Source organism: Equus caballus, chromosome 11 (assembly GCF_041296265.1).
Source record: "Equus caballus isolate H_3958 breed thoroughbred chromosome 11, TB-T2T, whole genome shotgun sequence".
Classification (NCBI taxonomy): Eukaryota; Metazoa; Chordata; class Mammalia; order Perissodactyla; family Equidae; genus Equus; species Equus caballus.
The window spans coordinates 20,401,483-20,417,644 of record NC_091694.1 but is presented as its reverse complement, the minus strand read 5'-3'; the positions used below and the strand labels follow the sequence as shown (position 1 = coordinate 20,417,644).

Sequence of the window (16,162 nt, the reverse complement as noted above, 5' to 3'; positions counted from 1 at the left end):
GCCAGACACAAAAGGACACATACTGTATGATTCCACTTATATGCAGTACCTAGGGTAGTCAAATTCATGGAGACAAAGTAGAATGGTGATGGGCATGGGGAGGGGGGAGCGATATTACTGTCTAATAGGTACAGAGTTTCAGTTTGGGAAGATAACAAAGTTGTGGAGATGAATGGTGGTGACAGTTGCAGAACAACGTGTGTACCTAATGCCACAGAACTGTACACTTAAAAATGGTTAAAATGGTAAATTTTATGTTAGGTATATTTAATTTAAAAAGAGAAATTTAAAAGAAGAAAATTGGCTTGAGCAGAGGCAGTAGAGTAGCTCACCTATCGGTATAGCGCCGCTGACCCCATACACCTGGGACGCCCCTCCTCTCCCCTCCCCTCCCCTCCCCTCCCCTCCCCCACAGCCCGTCGCCACCCTGCAGCTCCGGCGTCTTACTGAGCAGGCGCGGAGCTGGGGCCGGGGGTGGGGGGGGGGGGGCAGGAGGGGGCGTGGCCTCACTCTGCGCCTGCGCTGAATTCCAGCTGCGACTGCTGTTAGGGAAATGATGCCCAGGTTGGACTCCCTGGCCCGCTGGCCGTGGGGAGGCCCGCACTGCACACGCGCAGACCGAGCACCCGCGTCAAAAGACGAGGAGAACGCGCGTTCCTCGCGTCCTGGGCACCCGGCTGCCGGGCATTCGTCTCTGCCGTGACTCCCGCCAGGCCAGGCTGGCGCGCCCACGTCTGGAGAGCGATGCCCCGGGAGATCATCACCCTGCAGCTGGGCCAGTGCGGCAACCAGAGTGAGCAAGCGAGCGCCGGGCCCCTCCTGTCTCCGGTTCTACCCCTTCGGGTCCCACCCAAGTGCTTGGCATCCTCCAGTCCCCCTTTTCCTTCCAATGAACCCCTTCCCGTACTGCGCATGATGAAGGAACAAGCCCCAGACCAAGAGCCGCGCCTCCAGCCCTGGGCTGTGACGGCTCCCAGACCAGGCGTGTTGGGTGCACCCTCTGAGTGTGGCAGCCTCTGAGCCTAACTTGACTCAGGCATCTTTCCCCATCCCCTAGTTGGGTTCGAGTTCTGGAAACAACTGTGCGCCGAGCATGGTATCAGCCCCGAGGGCATCGTGGAGGAGTTTGCCACCGAGGGCACTGACCGCAAGGACGTCTTTTTCTACCAGGTGCCCCCAGCGACTTGGCCAGGGGTCCTAAAGGGAAGGGCAGCGGCTGGCTTGAGGAGGGAGGGCAGGCAGGAGCCAGAGTTGGGAGGACGGAGGCCTTGGCCTTAGCTGATTTGGCCCCCTCCTGGACTCCCCTTGACAGGCAGACGATGAGCACTACATCCCCAGGGCGGTGCTGCTGGACCTGGAGCCCCGGGTGATCCACTCCATCCTCAACTCCCCCTATGCCAAGCTCTACAACCCAGAGAACATCTACCTGTCGGAGCATGGAGGAGGGGCTGGCAACAACTGGGCCAGCGGATTCTCCCAGGTATCCAGGTGGCTGTCTCAGAGACCCTTGATGTTCCTTCCCCTGGACAAGGCAGGCTCAAGCAGCCTGGGGATATGACCAGATCAGACTGACAATAAATAAGAGACAAAGGGATACCCTAACAAGAGGGACAGTCAGGGAGAGGTTTATGCAGTGTGTGCAAATCATTTAGAAAGTAGCATCTCTGGGTTGAGGGCCACTGCTGAGGCTCTGTTTGAGAGCAGCAGCAGTGCCCCAGGATAGACTTCTTGGTGCTGAAAAGAGATGCTCTGCAGAACCTTCATCCTGACCCTCCCTTCCCATGTCTCTATACAGGGTGAGAAAATCCATGAAGACATTTTCGACATCATAGACCGAGAAGCAGATGGCAGTGACAGCCTAGAGGTGAGGTTCTGCCCACTGAAGAAAAAAAAAAGGCGGCTGAAAAGTGCTGGGGAAAGGTCGGGAGGTAGCGTGAACAGGTCGTGTGATGGGGGCATTCAATTCAAAACTCATTTATTGAGCATCAAATGTGAGATGTTGGGGTAAATAAGGAACAGTTCTTGTCATCAGGGAGATCCTAATCTGGATGGCATCAGCTCCTTCCGCATGAGCCTTCCTTCCCAAGGAGCCTCAGCCTGGATGGAGACACAGGAAGTCTTGAGACACGAGTGTGTTGGGAGTGGGGGATGAGACAAGCCTGAAGCCTCTCCCCCAGATCCCTGGAGACTGCCTCTCCATCTTCCCCATGCAGGGCTTCGTGCTGTGTCATTCCATTGCTGGGGGGACAGGTTCTGGCCTGGGCTCCTATCTCTTGGAGCGACTGAATGACAGGTAAGCCTGTGTTTGGCGAAAAGGCATTAGCCCTAGTTCCCTAGGTAATGTCTTTCTTTCTTGTCACTTTTTATCTTGGACTGGAAGGGCTGCCACTACCCTTTTGAGTCATAGATAGGAACAGAGCCTAGCTACCCAGGGAACATCTTGGAAGCAATAACTCTGGGAGGAGGATTTGCCTAGGGAGAGGAGGGGACCTATAGGGTTTGCTTCTTTAGGCTTATCCTTTTTGGCTCCTGGGCCCTGAAGACTCAGTTCTGCCCTCACCTCTTTTTCATAAGAGCTTGGTGGCACTTGGGAAGGAATGACTCCTGTTGACCCTGGAGAAGGCAGAGATGGGCAGTGATGAGGGGCCTTCCAATTCACTTTGCCACCTTCCCTTTTCCCTCTTCCTCACCCCCAGGTACCCCAAGAAACTGGTGCAGACGTACTCAGTGTTTCCTAATCAGGATGAGATGAGCGATGTGGTGGTCCAGCCCTACAATTCACTGCTCACACTCAAGAGGCTGACCCAGAATGCAGACTGTGTGGTGAGCGTAGGAGGAGGGAGTGGGGGCTTTGGTCTGCCTCCCCAAACCGATGAGACACATACATCCTGCCATTCCCAAGCCCCTCCCCAGAGAACACAGGACCAACAAAGCCATACCTGAAGGCCCAAGTTATGAAATAAGGACCTGACCCCAAGTTGCTTACAGTCTCTTTAGGCAGCCAGACTCTCAACAAAGTGAATACCCCACCTCCCTAAGTGCTCCCACTCTGCCTATTTAATGCCTACTCATGCTTAAATTCTCAGCCCAAGAGTCATTTTCTTAGCAAAACTTTCCCTTCCGCCCAATCAAGGTCAAATTCCTTTGTGCATATTTCAGGCTGTAACTATCCTTTTCTAGTTAATGTCAGTCTCCCTCTCCTAGACTGTAGCCCTGGTGAGGGGGAAGACCATGCCTGTTTTACTCTCCATGGTGTCTCCAGAGCCAAGCACAGTGTGTGGCACATGGAGACACTCAAATATTTGTTTACTGTACTGGATGGTAGAAAGTGTCTCCTGCTGCCCCAGACAGTACTTTTCCTTTTAAATTAACAAACCTACTTCTTGGATTTGGAGTTAAGAGGGGAGCTAAGCTAATAACTTATTTCTCTGCCCCTTTTCTCCTCAAAAAGGTGCTGTGACCCTCTTCTGTCCCCCCAGGTGGTGCTGGACAACACAGCCCTGAACCGGATCGCCACAGACCGCCTGCACATCCAGAACCCCTCCTTCTCCCAGATCAACCAGCTGGTGAGCCCCCACTCCCGGACTCCTTTGGAATAGAACCCCTCCTTGCTGGGGTGCCATCTGGGGAAGGGAGGCCCCCCCAGGCCAAGGCGCATGACATGGCACCCCTGTCCCCAGGTGTCCACCATCATGTCAGCCAGCACCACCACCCTGCGCTACCCCGGCTACATGAACAACGACCTCATCGGCCTCATTGCCTCGCTCATTCCCACACCGCGGCTCCACTTCCTCATGACCGGCTACACCCCCCTCACCACGGACCAGTCAGTAAGAGCAGCCCTCAGTGTGTCAGGCCAGGCTGGCCCTGGGCCCAGCAGGCCCTCAGCTGGCCTTTCTCTTCTCCCTGTGGCCCCAGGAACCGCCTTTTGCAGCCCCCAGAGGCTCTGCACTCAGGGACTGGCCAAGGCTGTAAGACTTCCTTGCTGACTTGCTCTCCCCTTCCCTTGGCCTTTGGCTCCCTGCAGGGCGTGGGCTGTACGGGGTCTGCTTCTGCTCCTGCACAGGGCCATGAGCTTGCTGAGCTGAGGAGGGCTAAGATTCCTGATCCCACAGCAGAGGCTCAGTATAGACCTGAATCGAAGGACACTCCCCAAAGAGACCATACTACCCTGAGTCTGGTGGGGAACTTGTGTTGTCTGCTTCTCTCTGGACTGTGCCCTGAGTGCTGGCCTTGCCCCTGTGGCCCACTCTCCCCTCAGGTGGCCAGCGTGAGGAAGACCACGGTCCTGGATGTCATGAGGCGGCTGCTGCAGCCCAAGAACGTGATGGTGTCCACAGGCCGAGATCGCCAGACCAACCACTGCTACATCGCCATCCTCAACATCATCCAGGGGGAGGTGGACCCCACCCAGGTAGGGGAGGCCCCTTCATTCCACCCCCGGAACCCACAGGGGCAGAGGGGAGGCTACTGTCATCGTGCCTGTGCCCTCCCCAGGTCCACAAGAGCCTGCAGAGGATCCGGGAACGGAAGTTGGCCAACTTCATCCCCTGGGGCCCAGCCAGCATCCAGGTGGCCCTGTCAAGGAAGTCTCCCTACCTGCCCTCAGCCCATCGAGTCAGTGGGCTCATGATGGCCAACCACACCAGCATCTCCTCGGTGAGGCTAGTCTCCTGGTCTTATTTGGCCACTCTGTTCTACCAGCCACCTTCTCATTCTCTGCGTGTCTGTTCCAACTCCCTGTCCTGCACTGGCTCCCATCCTGGAGATTTTATCTCTTTCAGCTCTTTGAAAGTTCCTGCCAGCAGTATGATAAGCTGCGGAAGCGGGAAGCCTTCCTGGAGCAGTTCCGTAAGGAGGACATCTTTAAGGAGAACTTTGACGAGCTGGACAGGTCCAGGGAGGTTGTGCAGGAGCTCATAGATGAGTACCATGCAGCTACCCGGCCGGACTACATCTCCTGGGGCACCCAGGAGCAGTGACTTCCTCCCCACTACTCCCCCTGGAATGTAAGCACAGCCCCCATCATGCCTGGTTCCTCTGACCCCAATTCCCTCACCAACAACCTTTCTAGGCTCATCTCCAGCTCAGGAGCTGGCCCTACTTCCTCCCTTCCATACCCTGACCCTTGATATGCTTGTTGAATCTAATAAAGTAATAAAGCTTGGTTGTGAATATAGTCAGGGCTTGGTTTGTGAATATGGCGGATGACGAAGGGATCTCCATGTTCCCTCCCATTTCCCAGGCACGTGTTGGTAGAGTGGCCTTTACCTGGTCTGTTTCCACTGGCATCCCTCACCTAGAACCAGGCTATTTTACTGGAGTAGCTCTATCTCAAGATCACAGAGGGTTACGGAGGTCTGTTGTCTCCTCAGTGCCTAAGCTCCTGCCCCAGGGCAGATCAGTTTGCCCCAGCCTCCTCCACTCAGGGCAGAAGCTGTGGGGGCTGCTAAAAGAGGGCCTGCCGCATTCTGAGCAGGTCAGGAAGGCCGGGACTCTGGATTCCCAGTGCCCAAGTCCATCAGATCCTCAGGGACCCAACCCAATTCAACCCAACCCGATAAAACAGGAACAGAACTCAGGAGAAGGGCTGAGCCCATCCTGATAAAGTGTTCATCTGTGCCAGAGAAGTTCTTGGGTCTGATCCTGCCCCAAGCTTCTCTCCATTCTAGGCCCAAAGCAGTAGGCACATCAAAGATGGACCCAACCAGGGCCTGGAAGCTGGACACCAGGATAGGAACTGGGTAGTGCCAGTCCTGATGACTCACTGTCCTCCGGCCTCAGGGACGCCAGGAGGCCACCCCTTTGCCACTCAAGGGAGAAGAGAGGGTGAGTAATTGCCAGCTTCCAAAACCACCCTCTTGCCTGCCCCACCCACCACCCTGTGGCAGCATACTGGCCAGGAAGAGGTTAAATCCAGAAGGTCAAGGAGGGTGGAGCCCTGTGGTGTCCACTCCCCTCAGTGCTGGTCAAAGCCCAGAGTGTGGGTGTCCCCAGGGGTGGAGCTCTGAGCTATAGGGCTCCAACTTGTCACACTGACAACACTCCCACAGGAAGAGTTTGTGTAAATAAGGATTTTTTTTCTTTTGCTTCTCTTCTACAAATAAATTAAGAAAAAAACTAGAAAATTGTCTGCACCCATTGCAGCCCTTGGGTATGGGGTGTGCCCTGTCCCTGCAGGGCCACAAGGGTCCATGGTTCCCTCAAATTTCAGAGCAGTCCAAGTCCAGGCTGGAGGCAGGAGGGAGGTGGTGACCTCTTGGCAGGCTCAGTCCTGCAGCTGCCCTAAACAGCCAGACTGTCCCTGGGGCTCGTCCAGGCCCGGGTGCTGGCTGCGAGGGGAGGTGCCTGGCAGGTCTTGGCCTGGAGGAGAAGGGCTGCTGCAGGGCCTCTCCGGGGAGGGGTTGGCCAAGTAGGCATTCACCAGCTGCATGATCTCTTCCACCTAAGAGAGGGCAGAGGTCAGAGTGCCACAGGGGCCACTGGGTTCTCTTCTTTGTCTCATCCTCTACCGAGGCCCCTACCAAGGCCTTCCATGAGCTATCCCCTGCAACCTTTCCTTCCTCATCATCACTCTCTCCCTCCCTCACTAGATGCCAGTCACACTTGCTTCTTTCTGCTCTGCTAATATGCTAAATTTATTCTTATCTCAGGGCCTTTGTACTTGCAATTCCCTCTACTTGGAATGCTGTTCCTGCAGATCTTCCTATGGCTAGCTTAAATGTCACCTTCTCTGAGTATCCTTTCCTGACCATCCTACCTAATGCTGTGGCTCCCTCCAGTCACTTCCTATCACACTACCTTTTCCTGTGTAGCATTTATCCCTACCTTAAATAGTCTGATTCCTTGTGTAGTGTCTGACTCTCCTGCTCTAATGTGAACTCCCTGAGCTTGTGTTTGATCACTGCTGGATGCCCAGGGCCTAGAGCTATACCTGGCCCATGCTCAGTGTGTAATAAATGTTTCTTAACATCCTTTCCTTTCCTCCTTCTACAGCCTCTTCCTACTCACCTGGGGACTCTGCAGGAGGAGCTGGCTCTCTCCCATCCTCAATGCCAGGGTGTGGGGTCCCATTAGCTGGCAGGCGGCCACATGGCCATAGCTGACACTGTGGATGGGCTCTGTCTCACCCGGTCGCGAGAAGGACATGGCCTTGGCACCCAGGCCCAGGCATAGCTTCTGTGGAGCGCCCCCACCAGGCTCCTGCCCACAGATAGGCAGAGTCAGGGTGGAGGGAGGGGACCCTGCAGCACTGTTTTTGGTCTGGGGGAGATGGCTGTGAGCGGGGAGTTTCCGGGTCCCCGCTGTGATCCACAGTGCATGTGTGCAGGGGGCTAAGGCTCCAGAGAGGGAGGGCCCAAGGGCCAGTGACTTTTGGGGTTTGAGATGGGCAGCGGTGCTGGGTGTACGCAGTGAAGTGACCCTCACTGGGGGCCTGTGGCTCTGTGGCAAAGGTGTGGGGCTTGGGCCACCAGAGTCCCCTCTCCCTTCTCCCCCTCACCGTGCTCAGCTCCAGAACGTCATACCGAGCAGCGCCGAACCCTGGACACTGCGCCGCCAGAGCCAGGTAGGCAGCCATGGCCTCAGCTCGGCCCATGCCCCGTAGTCGCTTCCAGCCGCCCAGCACAGCAGCCGCCGTGCCGGCGCCACCTCCTCCCTCGCGGGCAGGGCTTCCCGCCGTGCGGCCGGCCCCACCGCGCCGGGCCCGCTCGGCCTGCCTCTTGGCCAGGCCCGGGCTCCAGATTGCCCCGGCCAGCAGGGCGGCGGAGGGGGCAGGCCTGGGGACCGGACGGGGAGAGTCTTCACGCGGCGGAGCCGAGGGCGGCAGCAAGCGGTCCAGGCGCGGCAGGGGCGCCCGCGGGGAGAAGTCCCGGTGCAGGCTCTGCAGGCGGAGCGCCGCCAGGGCGCGCAGCGTGTCGTCGGGCGGGGGCGGCCGGCCGCGCAACAGCAGAGCGTGAGCCTGCGGGTGGAGCAGCGGCGTCAGCGCGGGCACGGCGGCTGGACCGCTGGACCATCGCGAAAGCACCTTGGGGTGTGCGATCTGCGGCCTGGGTTTGAGTAGAGCCTCCCGCAGGATTGCCAGAAAGATTAAATGAGATGGCCTAGAAAAGGAGGGGTTCAGGCTCGGGGGTCTTTTTGAGAGACACGCATACTGGAGATCCTTACCTGCTCAAAGAGGAAAGGCAGTTCGTGACCGTCTGGGGACAGCCCCTCAGGGTGCAGAGGTCCGTGAAGACGCAGACACAGTCTCCAACCCGAGTCTGGCGAGTCCTCCAGCCCGGCTTCCTCAGCGGCCAGACTACAGAAGAGAAAACGGCGCGACGTGACGCAGAAGCAGGGCCCCCGAGGCACCGGCCGCTGGGGATCCGGCAGGACAAAACTGGGGGCGGGGCCACATATTTGGGGCGGGGCCCCGTCGGAGTGGACGGCGGAGGTGAGTCCGGAAGCCAGACTGCAACCCGCCAGCTCGCAGGGGTCCATCTGTGAACCAGCAACAAACATCACTGGGCAGGGTAGTGGCAAGCGCTCAATAAACGTTTGCTTAGGGATTGACCGAAACTGAGAGGCAGATGGGCTAACGGAGAGCAGGGCTGGGGCTGGACATTTACTTCTCAAACCTGGTGAGCACGTCGGCCACGAGAGTCCCCCCAGCCAGGGCTCGCTCCTGGGCCCCCCGCTGCTCGTACAGTGCGAACGCGTTACGGCTCCGGGTCAAGCCCAGCCGCCCCACCAGCTCCCGAGCAACCTGGAGGGAAGAGAGCGTGAGGGGGAAGTCAGACTGCGCAGGGGTCTTGCTAATACTTCTGGAGGGGCTGATCCAACTGGAAGGGTCTTTCAGGACTTAGTCCCGCCACAGACACCCATTACCCAAATGATGAATCTCAGACTCTGGCAAACCTAGGGCCCAGGCACCAGGAGAGCCGGGCATGGCAAGCTGGGAGGAAGGGTTGAGGTCTCGGGGGTCTTTCTGTGGCCTTACCTCCCCTGCCGTGGTGTGGGAATCTATGGCCACAGGGCAGGCACCAGCCCCTGGACAGTGCACGGTGCACAACAGCTCCTGCCGTCGGCTCAGCGCGGAAATCTCCGCCAGCGACGGCACCAGCTCCCGGCCGCGCGTCCGGCCCAGCGCTTTCCGGATGAAGCGCGCGAATTCTGCCAGTTCCGAGTCCGGGAGCGCCTGCTCCGTCCTGGGTTAGGGAGAACCCGAGGATCAGTGCTCGGAGCGAGCGCTTTCCTGCTCCCTGTCCCTCCTGCCTTCTTATTTTATAGTTTATTTCATTTCATCAATTCCGTCCTCTCCAACTTTAAGTTTCTTGAAGGCAGTGACTGGGTCCTATGAATCTACCCCTGGTTCTCTGTATGGAGCTGAAGTACTTTTTTTTTTTTTTTTTTTTGAGGAAGGTTAGCCCTGAGCTAACTACTACCAATCCTCCTCTTTTTGCTGAGGAAGACTGGCCCTGAGCTCACATCCGTGCCCATCTTCCTCCACTTTATACGTGGGACGCCTACCACAGCATGGCGTGCCAAGCGGTGCTATGTCCGCACCCGGGATCCGAACCGGCGAACCCCAGGCCGCCAAAGCGCAACGTGCGCACTTCACCGCTGGGCCACCGGCCGGCCCTGAATTACTTTCTAAGCCCCCTGGCAGCTCTCTCCTAGCTGCCCCCTTCCATTTCCCAGTCTTCATGATCCTTCTTCAGGCTGAAATCCAAAATCCAGGCGCATTCCGATTTCCAACCTAAAAGCCCTGGCGCTGGACTACCTCAGTCCCGAGGAAAAGCAGCGTTTTAATAATTCCTTTGCACAAAGGGGGCGCCTTTTTGTAATTCCTCCGTCCACAAGAGGGATACGATCTTGTAATTCCCACAAAGGCGCTGTACATATTAGCAGCAGCCCTGACCTTGAGCAAGTCCCTTCCCTTCTTTGGTTCTAAGTTCTCCATCTGCCAAACGCCTTGGAAAGGCCTGTCGTTCTCTCCCAGCCTTGTGGCTCCCTTGCCTTGGCCTTACCCCACCCCTGCCCTCTCACCTCTCCAAATGACCCAGGAGGTGCCCCCGTACAGCTCCCCCAGGCCGGAAGGTGCAGCTCATGCAAGTGAGGAGCTGCCAGTACCGCAGGGCCGCGGGGTCTTGGGTAGCTGGGGGTCCAGGGGGGCCCGCAGGGCCCGAGGTCTGCTTAGCCAGCTGCAGGAAGAGTTCGTCGCGGAGTGCGGGCAGGTCCCGGCAGGTCTGGAGCACACCCTGCATCAGGGGCCCGGGGCGCCGCGCCCCCTCCAGCGCCTGCAGCGCCAGGAACAGCCGCACCGCCTCCTCACGCAAGGGTGCGTAGCCTGGACCTGCGGAAGGGTGGGGGTGGAGGGACGGTTTGGAGAGGGGACACGGAGCTGGGCCCTGGGAGGAAGGCATGAACCAGGGGAAGGTCAGAGGGAGTATAAGGGGACAGGGGGTGGTAAGAAGGGGAGAGTTCGAACGACAGGAAGAATGAAGGGAAAGCAATGGTCCCCACAGAGAGAGCCAAACTCTCAACCCCTGCCTCCCAGGAATCACCCCTCCTCTGTTAAGGCTGCACTTTGAATAAGTAACCTAGAGGGATAGACTAAAGGACACAGGTTGAAACCCCAGATTCTGTAATTGGGGACTGAGAGTCATCACCATGGGCTAGAAAACGGGCTGGATTGGGAGTCAGAAAAGAAGGGTTCTTCTCCAGGCTCCCCTTAATCCTCTAGCTTTAGGATCTGGGCCAGTCACTATGCCCTTTTGGGGAGAAGTATAGCTGGATGAGGCCAGCTCATTCTCCCAAAGTGGTGGTTTTTCTACCACTTGTAAAGGTAGTATGACCTGGTCTTAAGAGTAATGAAAAAATGGAGGAGAATGTAAAAACCCATGAAGGAGCATCAATAGGCAGAATGAGACCCATAGAGAAGGTGGCCAAAGGGAGCCTTTTTTTCCGTGCTGGCTTCCATCCCTGCCATGCGGAACGTCAGTCTGGACAGCTTCCAGCTCACCTTCATCCTTTGAAAGGTGAGGGCTGGGTAGGTCCCCTGAGGACTCCTAGGTCCCTGTGAGGTGAGGCATTCAGCTTCCCCATCCGAGGGACCTGGGCCATGGCGCCACTCACCTGGCGCGCTGACTCCATAGGGCAGGGGCAGTAGTGGGGCGTACAAAGCCCCGCTGGTGTGCCTCAGAATCGGGTTCCGCCGGTAAATAAGGGCCACGGCCTCCGGGTCCCCACAACTCTCCTAGAGGCCAGGGAAAGGGTCACAGTGAAGGAGAAAGGGACTCTCTGTGAGCCCAGAAAGCTTCTGGGTCCACCACTCTCTTCTTTCTCAATGGAGTCCCCTCTCTCGCACCTGAATGTCCCTGAGCAGCAGCTGGGTGGGAGTCTCCAGCGGCGCTTTGGAGGCGATCACTTCGCGCAGCGCCACCGCCCAGCGCTCTGCTTCGGCCTGGCGCGGGGAGCAGAGCCGAACGCTGTGCTTCCGGCCAGACACGGTCACTGACCACAGCCCTGGGGGAAAGAAAAGAGGCGGAGGGCAATCAGGGCCGGCTGGGGCTGCCGGCCTGGGAGGTAGGAGAGTCCCCGCGAGGTCTCACCGGTTTCCTTGGGCCTGCGCTCTGGGCCGGTCACGGAGCACAGGCTGGTGAGCACGAGGCTCCCGAGGCGCCGCGCGCCCTTCCCGCTGCTGCTGAACTGGTCCAGGGAGTCCCGGGTGAGCACGAACCAGGCGCGGCGCGGAGGCAACCAGGGCCGCGCCCCTCCTCCGCGGGGCTCGCGGTACAGCCAACCTGGGGAGAGGACAGGGAGGGAAAGGGGATCAGCAGGAGACGACAATATCCCCTGGAGAGTTGGGATTGGGGGCCTCCAGAGTGCGTGAGATAGGTCCCCACCTTTCACGACGACGTCCGGGTCGTCCTCTGGGGGCCCTTTCTCCGGGATGAGGCTCCGCGTCTCCTCCCAGCTCTGCAGCCTGGGCCGGAGGGGAGGGAGAGTTGGGCGAGGCTGCCGGTCCTTCACCCCGCCTCCAGGGGGCTCCTCAGTAGGGGCTCCCTAGATCGCGAGGGGTGCCTGCTCCCGGGCTGGGCACCCCTCCCCCAGGCTGTGGGAACCGCTGGGCCGTTCTGACCTCGCACCAGAAATAGCCCCTACCCCCCCTTCCTCCCCGCGCCCCCAGCCGGACCGCCCCCCCGGGACCCCGGCCAAACCACAGCGTCCGGCGGTGTAAGGGCCTCTCCCTTATTTCGCAACAGCGGGAGGGAAGACGGCAAGGATGGGGGTCCCGGGAACGGGCTAGGGTCTCCGGAAGATGGGACGCAGGGGCTCACCTGTCTGAGACCGGCCCGCTCCTCACAGGCTGCGTCAGCGTCACGTCCAGGGGGCTCTGGGGAAACAGGCAGGGCAGTCCTCGGATCAGAGCCCTCCTCCGGGAATGCCCGTGGCTTCTCCCCCTAGGACAGCGCTGCTCAGGGGATTGAGGAATTAAGGAGTGGGGTCGTGACTGTGACGGAGCCAGGGAGCTGAAGCTGCTGGGCTTGCCCCTTTGGCCAGTCTCTACAGAACAGCCCTAGTTAAGAAGCCAAAGCTCTCTCGTCGTCTCAGTTACTCTTTGAAGATGCAATCAGAGGTGGGGAGGGTAGAAAGAGCACTGGGCAGAGAGTCAGGAGACCTGAGTTCTAACACCAGATGGACCACTAACTCGCTGTGGAACCTTGGCAAGTACCTTCGAGGCTTTGGGCATTAGCTTCCCCCATCTTTGAAAAGGGAGAGGTGGATAAAGACTCTCCTGGCAGGCTCGAAGTCACCCCCCTCCTCGTTTTCCCTTCCTTGACTGATGGGCACAGACTTGAATGAAGGGAAAAGGGACCCTTTCAGTACAGGGCTTTCTCCAAGAACTTCTGATGCCCTCCCACAGACACCCCTGAGACTCAATGGTAAGCAGAGACCCTGCCCCTTTGCTGGGGCTCAGGAAGGACTGACCAGGCTGAGGAATGGCACACACTCAGCAGGGGAGGTGCAGTTCAGGACTTTGCCCTTCCCCCACCCACCCCCATGTCCTGGAACTTCAACTGTAGACTGGGGTCTGACAGAGGCTGCAAACTCCTCCAGGAGTCAGGTCAGACGGGAATCGTGCCACTGTCCCATTGCGCCCGGACTGCTAAAGCCAAGAAGGGGAGGTGGGGGAGGGGGCCAGGGACACCTGTCCCCAAGCTCTCGGGAGGGGGGGTGGAGGTGGAGCCTGAGGGAGGCATTGGTGTGGTTCACAGAGCCGACTCTGCCCAGGCTGGAAGCTTGGGGACGCCTGGGTCCTGTGCCCTCCTGGGGTGCAGATCCACCTATTTTCCAGAGGATCTGAGAGGGGCTCTAAGTCACACCACCACGGGGGCAGGTGCTGACCACTCTCTTAGACCAACCCCTAATCGCAGTCCCCTGCTTCCCTCCCTCCCCTCCTCTATATTTATCCGCCCTCCGCCTCCGCCAGGTGCTGGCGCCGGCCCCGGCGGCGCAGCCCGCCCCACCCGGGCACTGAGCCACTGGGCCTGCTGGAGACCCCTGAGCGGGGGATGGGAGCCTGACCCAGGCCACAGCACAATCGAGTCTGGTCGCCGGTGGGCAGGGGCATCGGAGAGGATACGTCAGGGGATGGAGGTCTCCCACACCAATCGAACCTCAGTTTCCCCACGGGGAGAGTCGACAAAACCGGGGAGCCGCGTGTCTCTCACCATCCCCTCAGGGATTCCCCAGGAGCCTCACCAGGGAGGGCCGAGAGTTCTCTCCAGAGTGGCAGGGTAATGAGGAGGGGTCCTCGAAGAGTTGTGGCCCCCAGCTCCCTCTCCGTGGGGTCCCCGTCACGGACCCCAATCTGAGGATACCTTCTCCCCCTCGCCCAGGTCCCTGCGGCGGGAGCTCCCGCATCTGGCCCCAGTGCTCAGCGCTCACGGACTGGGAGCTGAGCGGAGCGGACCCAGGCGTCCGAGCCGCCCAGCCGGCCTCTCCACATTCCTCGGCGCTGGCGGAGGCGGAAGGAGACGGGATGGGACGCGGGCCCGGCGGGGAAGGGAGAGGCAGGGCCAGGTCGGGCCACGCGTGACGCCTCCCCTGCCTCAGGGCTCCCAGCAGGTGGACAGCGCCCAGCGTGCGGAGCGAGGCCCCCAGGCACATCCCGAGTAGGGCTGCTCCTTGAGCTTCAGGGGGCTTCTGGCCCCCAGGCAAAAAAAAACCTCTCCCACGTCCCCAGTCCCCAAGCACAGGGCGTTTGGCTGGAGTCTGGAGCAGGATCAGGCATGACGGCCGGTTGTAGGGAGAGGGATTGAAACAAGGCTCCAAGCCCCTGGGACTTACCCTCCCGCCGCCCGCTGGACTCGGGGTCCGTAGCTCAAAGGTCTCCTCGTCCTCGTCCTCGTCCCCGTCCCCGCTAAGCTCGCCGTCCCCGTAGTCCCGGTGCAGAAGAGTAAAGCCTCGACGGCAGCAGAGGAGCCACCACAATCCCCCGGGGAGAGGCATCTGGGCGAGCAGCCGGAGGATGGGGGCGCGGGTAGCCGGGGCCGAGCTGCAGGGGGTCGGAGAAACTGGCGGGGCTCCGACCCGAGCGGGGGAAAGATGAGGCGGGAGGAGGAAAAGGGAGAGGGGGACAGGAATGGGGCAGTGTCTGCCGCTGGGGTTCAAGGGGTCGCTACCTAGAGCCTGCGGGGGGGGGGGGGCGGGGCTCAGGGTCTGGGACCCCGGAGGGGGAGGGGGAAAGCGTCCAGGGCCCGGGGTGGGGGTGGGGGTGAGGAGGGAGCAATGTCCGGAGCTGGGAAGTAGTGTCCGTTGTAGTGTCCAGCCCTGTGGGGGGCAGTGTCCGGTTCAGTGTCCGAGGTGGGCAGCTGTCCAAGCTCCAGGGAGGGTCGTGTCCGGTAGGGTGTCCGGTGGCCGGGGCCCGGGCCGCGCGCGCTGCGCTCCCTGCAGCCCCGGGACTGGCGCGCTAGGGACGCGAGCACAGCGCCGGGACCCCGCCTCCCCAACCCCCTCCCCTCCCGGGCGGCCCCCCCCTTCTTTCTCTCCTCCCTTCTTTACAGGGCAGGGTCCAGTTTTCGTCACAGCCTCCTCTGTCCAATCCCCGTACCTGGCGCCGGGCGCGGCCACCAATCAAACTACTGAAACCACGGCGGGTTGCATCATGTGCCTCTGGCTTAGTGACAGCGGGGAGGGGCAGGGCAATCGGGAGGGAGGGGGCGGTGCTATGTTAGCCACGCCCCCGCTTCTGAGGTCGGTCGCAGAGAGCTAGTGACGTCACGGAAGCCCGCCTTCATGCTCTTGTTTTAACTCTTGACTCACCAACCAACAGATTAAAAACCCTCTTGATAGGGAGCTTTGGAAAATGAAGGGCATAGGGCATAGAGGAAGGTGCTGACTGCTGCCCTCTGAAGTCCTGTCTCGTCTTAGGGTCCCTGGGAAAGGAAAGAGCCTTAGCTACCTGCGCCAGGCTCAGCTCTAGGGGTGGACCTCCGCCCCTGGATAAAGGAGTCCAATTCCTCGGTCTGAGTCACCTCCCTTTTGAGGTGAAGAAGCTGAGGCAGAGGCTCTGGGAAAGCGAAGACCTAGGCAGGAAGTAGAATCTAATTTAGAGCGCACAGTTCACTGAACTCCAGTGGGGAGACTGACTCTGGATTCTAGGGAATTCTGTGATCTTCCAATGGAGTGGAGGCCTCGCAGGGTGAATATCCTGCGGTTGTGTGTAGGAAGGGGTTAACCGAGGGGCTAAACGGACGGGGCGGGGCCGCGGACGGGGCGGGGCCAGGGCCAACGCGGGCGCGCGCGTGTGTTGCTGACTCAGCGGCGATTCCCGCGGTCTCCGGTGGAGGGTTCCAGGTTGGCCCCCAGTGGCTGGCGTGGGGGACCCTTTGAAGATCGGCGCCATCTCCAGGCCTTCCCTGGATCCTGATCCCTGGAGGCCGTGGCTCTCGGTTTTTGCCGCCGGAGGCTCTGGGAACGTAGGCTAGCCCGAGCTGGGAGGGGCGGGACAGGGCGGGGACGTCAGGCCAGCGCCTCCCTAGAGACCTCTCCGCCACGCCACGCCCTTCTTGCCCTGGGTCCCCAGACTGCTGGCTGGAGTGGTCGGGGCAGCTTTGCTGACCGGATATTAAACTGCGAGAGTTGTCGCACGTGAACACCATCCTGCCTGTCG

At 59.7% G+C, this 16,162-nt stretch overlaps 2 protein-coding genes across 5 annotated transcripts; one reads left to right on the top strand and one right to left on the bottom strand.

Moving 5' to 3' along the window:
- Positions 1–470: 470 nt before the first annotated feature.
- TUBG2 (tubulin gamma 2) lies at positions 471–5,179 on the top strand. Its single transcript, XM_001493699.6, has 11 exons — positions 471–793; positions 1,058–1,170; positions 1,313–1,480; positions 1,796–1,864; positions 2,214–2,293; positions 2,697–2,823; positions 3,480–3,566; positions 3,681–3,830; positions 4,262–4,414; positions 4,498–4,659; positions 4,785–5,179. Exons 1-11 carry the CDS (start codon positions 745–747, stop codon positions 4,980–4,982), a joined length of 1,356 nt encoding a protein of 451 aa, XP_001493749.1. The 5' UTR covers positions 471–744; the 3' UTR covers positions 4,983–5,179.
- An 880-nt stretch (positions 5,180–6,059) lies between these two features.
- On the bottom strand, positions 6,060–15,003 carry PLEKHH3 (pleckstrin homology, MyTH4 and FERM domain containing H3). Of its 4 annotated transcripts, none has more exons than XR_011423206.1 (13): positions 14,338–14,975; positions 12,324–12,379; positions 11,889–11,968; positions 11,595–11,786; positions 11,351–11,508; positions 11,119–11,239; positions 10,030–10,336; positions 8,981–9,188; positions 8,610–8,746; positions 8,167–8,299; positions 7,527–7,960; positions 7,012–7,203; positions 6,060–6,445 (listed from the first exon to the last, which is right to left on the bottom strand). XR_011423206.1 is itself a non-coding variant. In XM_023652500.2 (13 exons), exons 1-13 carry the CDS (start codon positions 14,497–14,499, stop codon positions 6,269–6,271), a joined length of 2,382 nt encoding a protein of 793 aa, XP_023508268.1. In that variant the 5' UTR covers positions 14,500–15,003; the 3' UTR covers positions 6,060–6,268. The 4 variants fall into 4 exon arrangements, 2 of the variants coding, with proteins under 2 accessions (XP_023508268.1, XP_070083343.1); XR_011423207.1 differs by having other exon boundaries at positions 8,619–8,746; XM_023652500.2 differs by having other exon boundaries at positions 7,502–7,960; positions 14,338–15,003.
- Between the last annotated feature and the right edge of the window lie 1,159 nt (positions 15,004–16,162).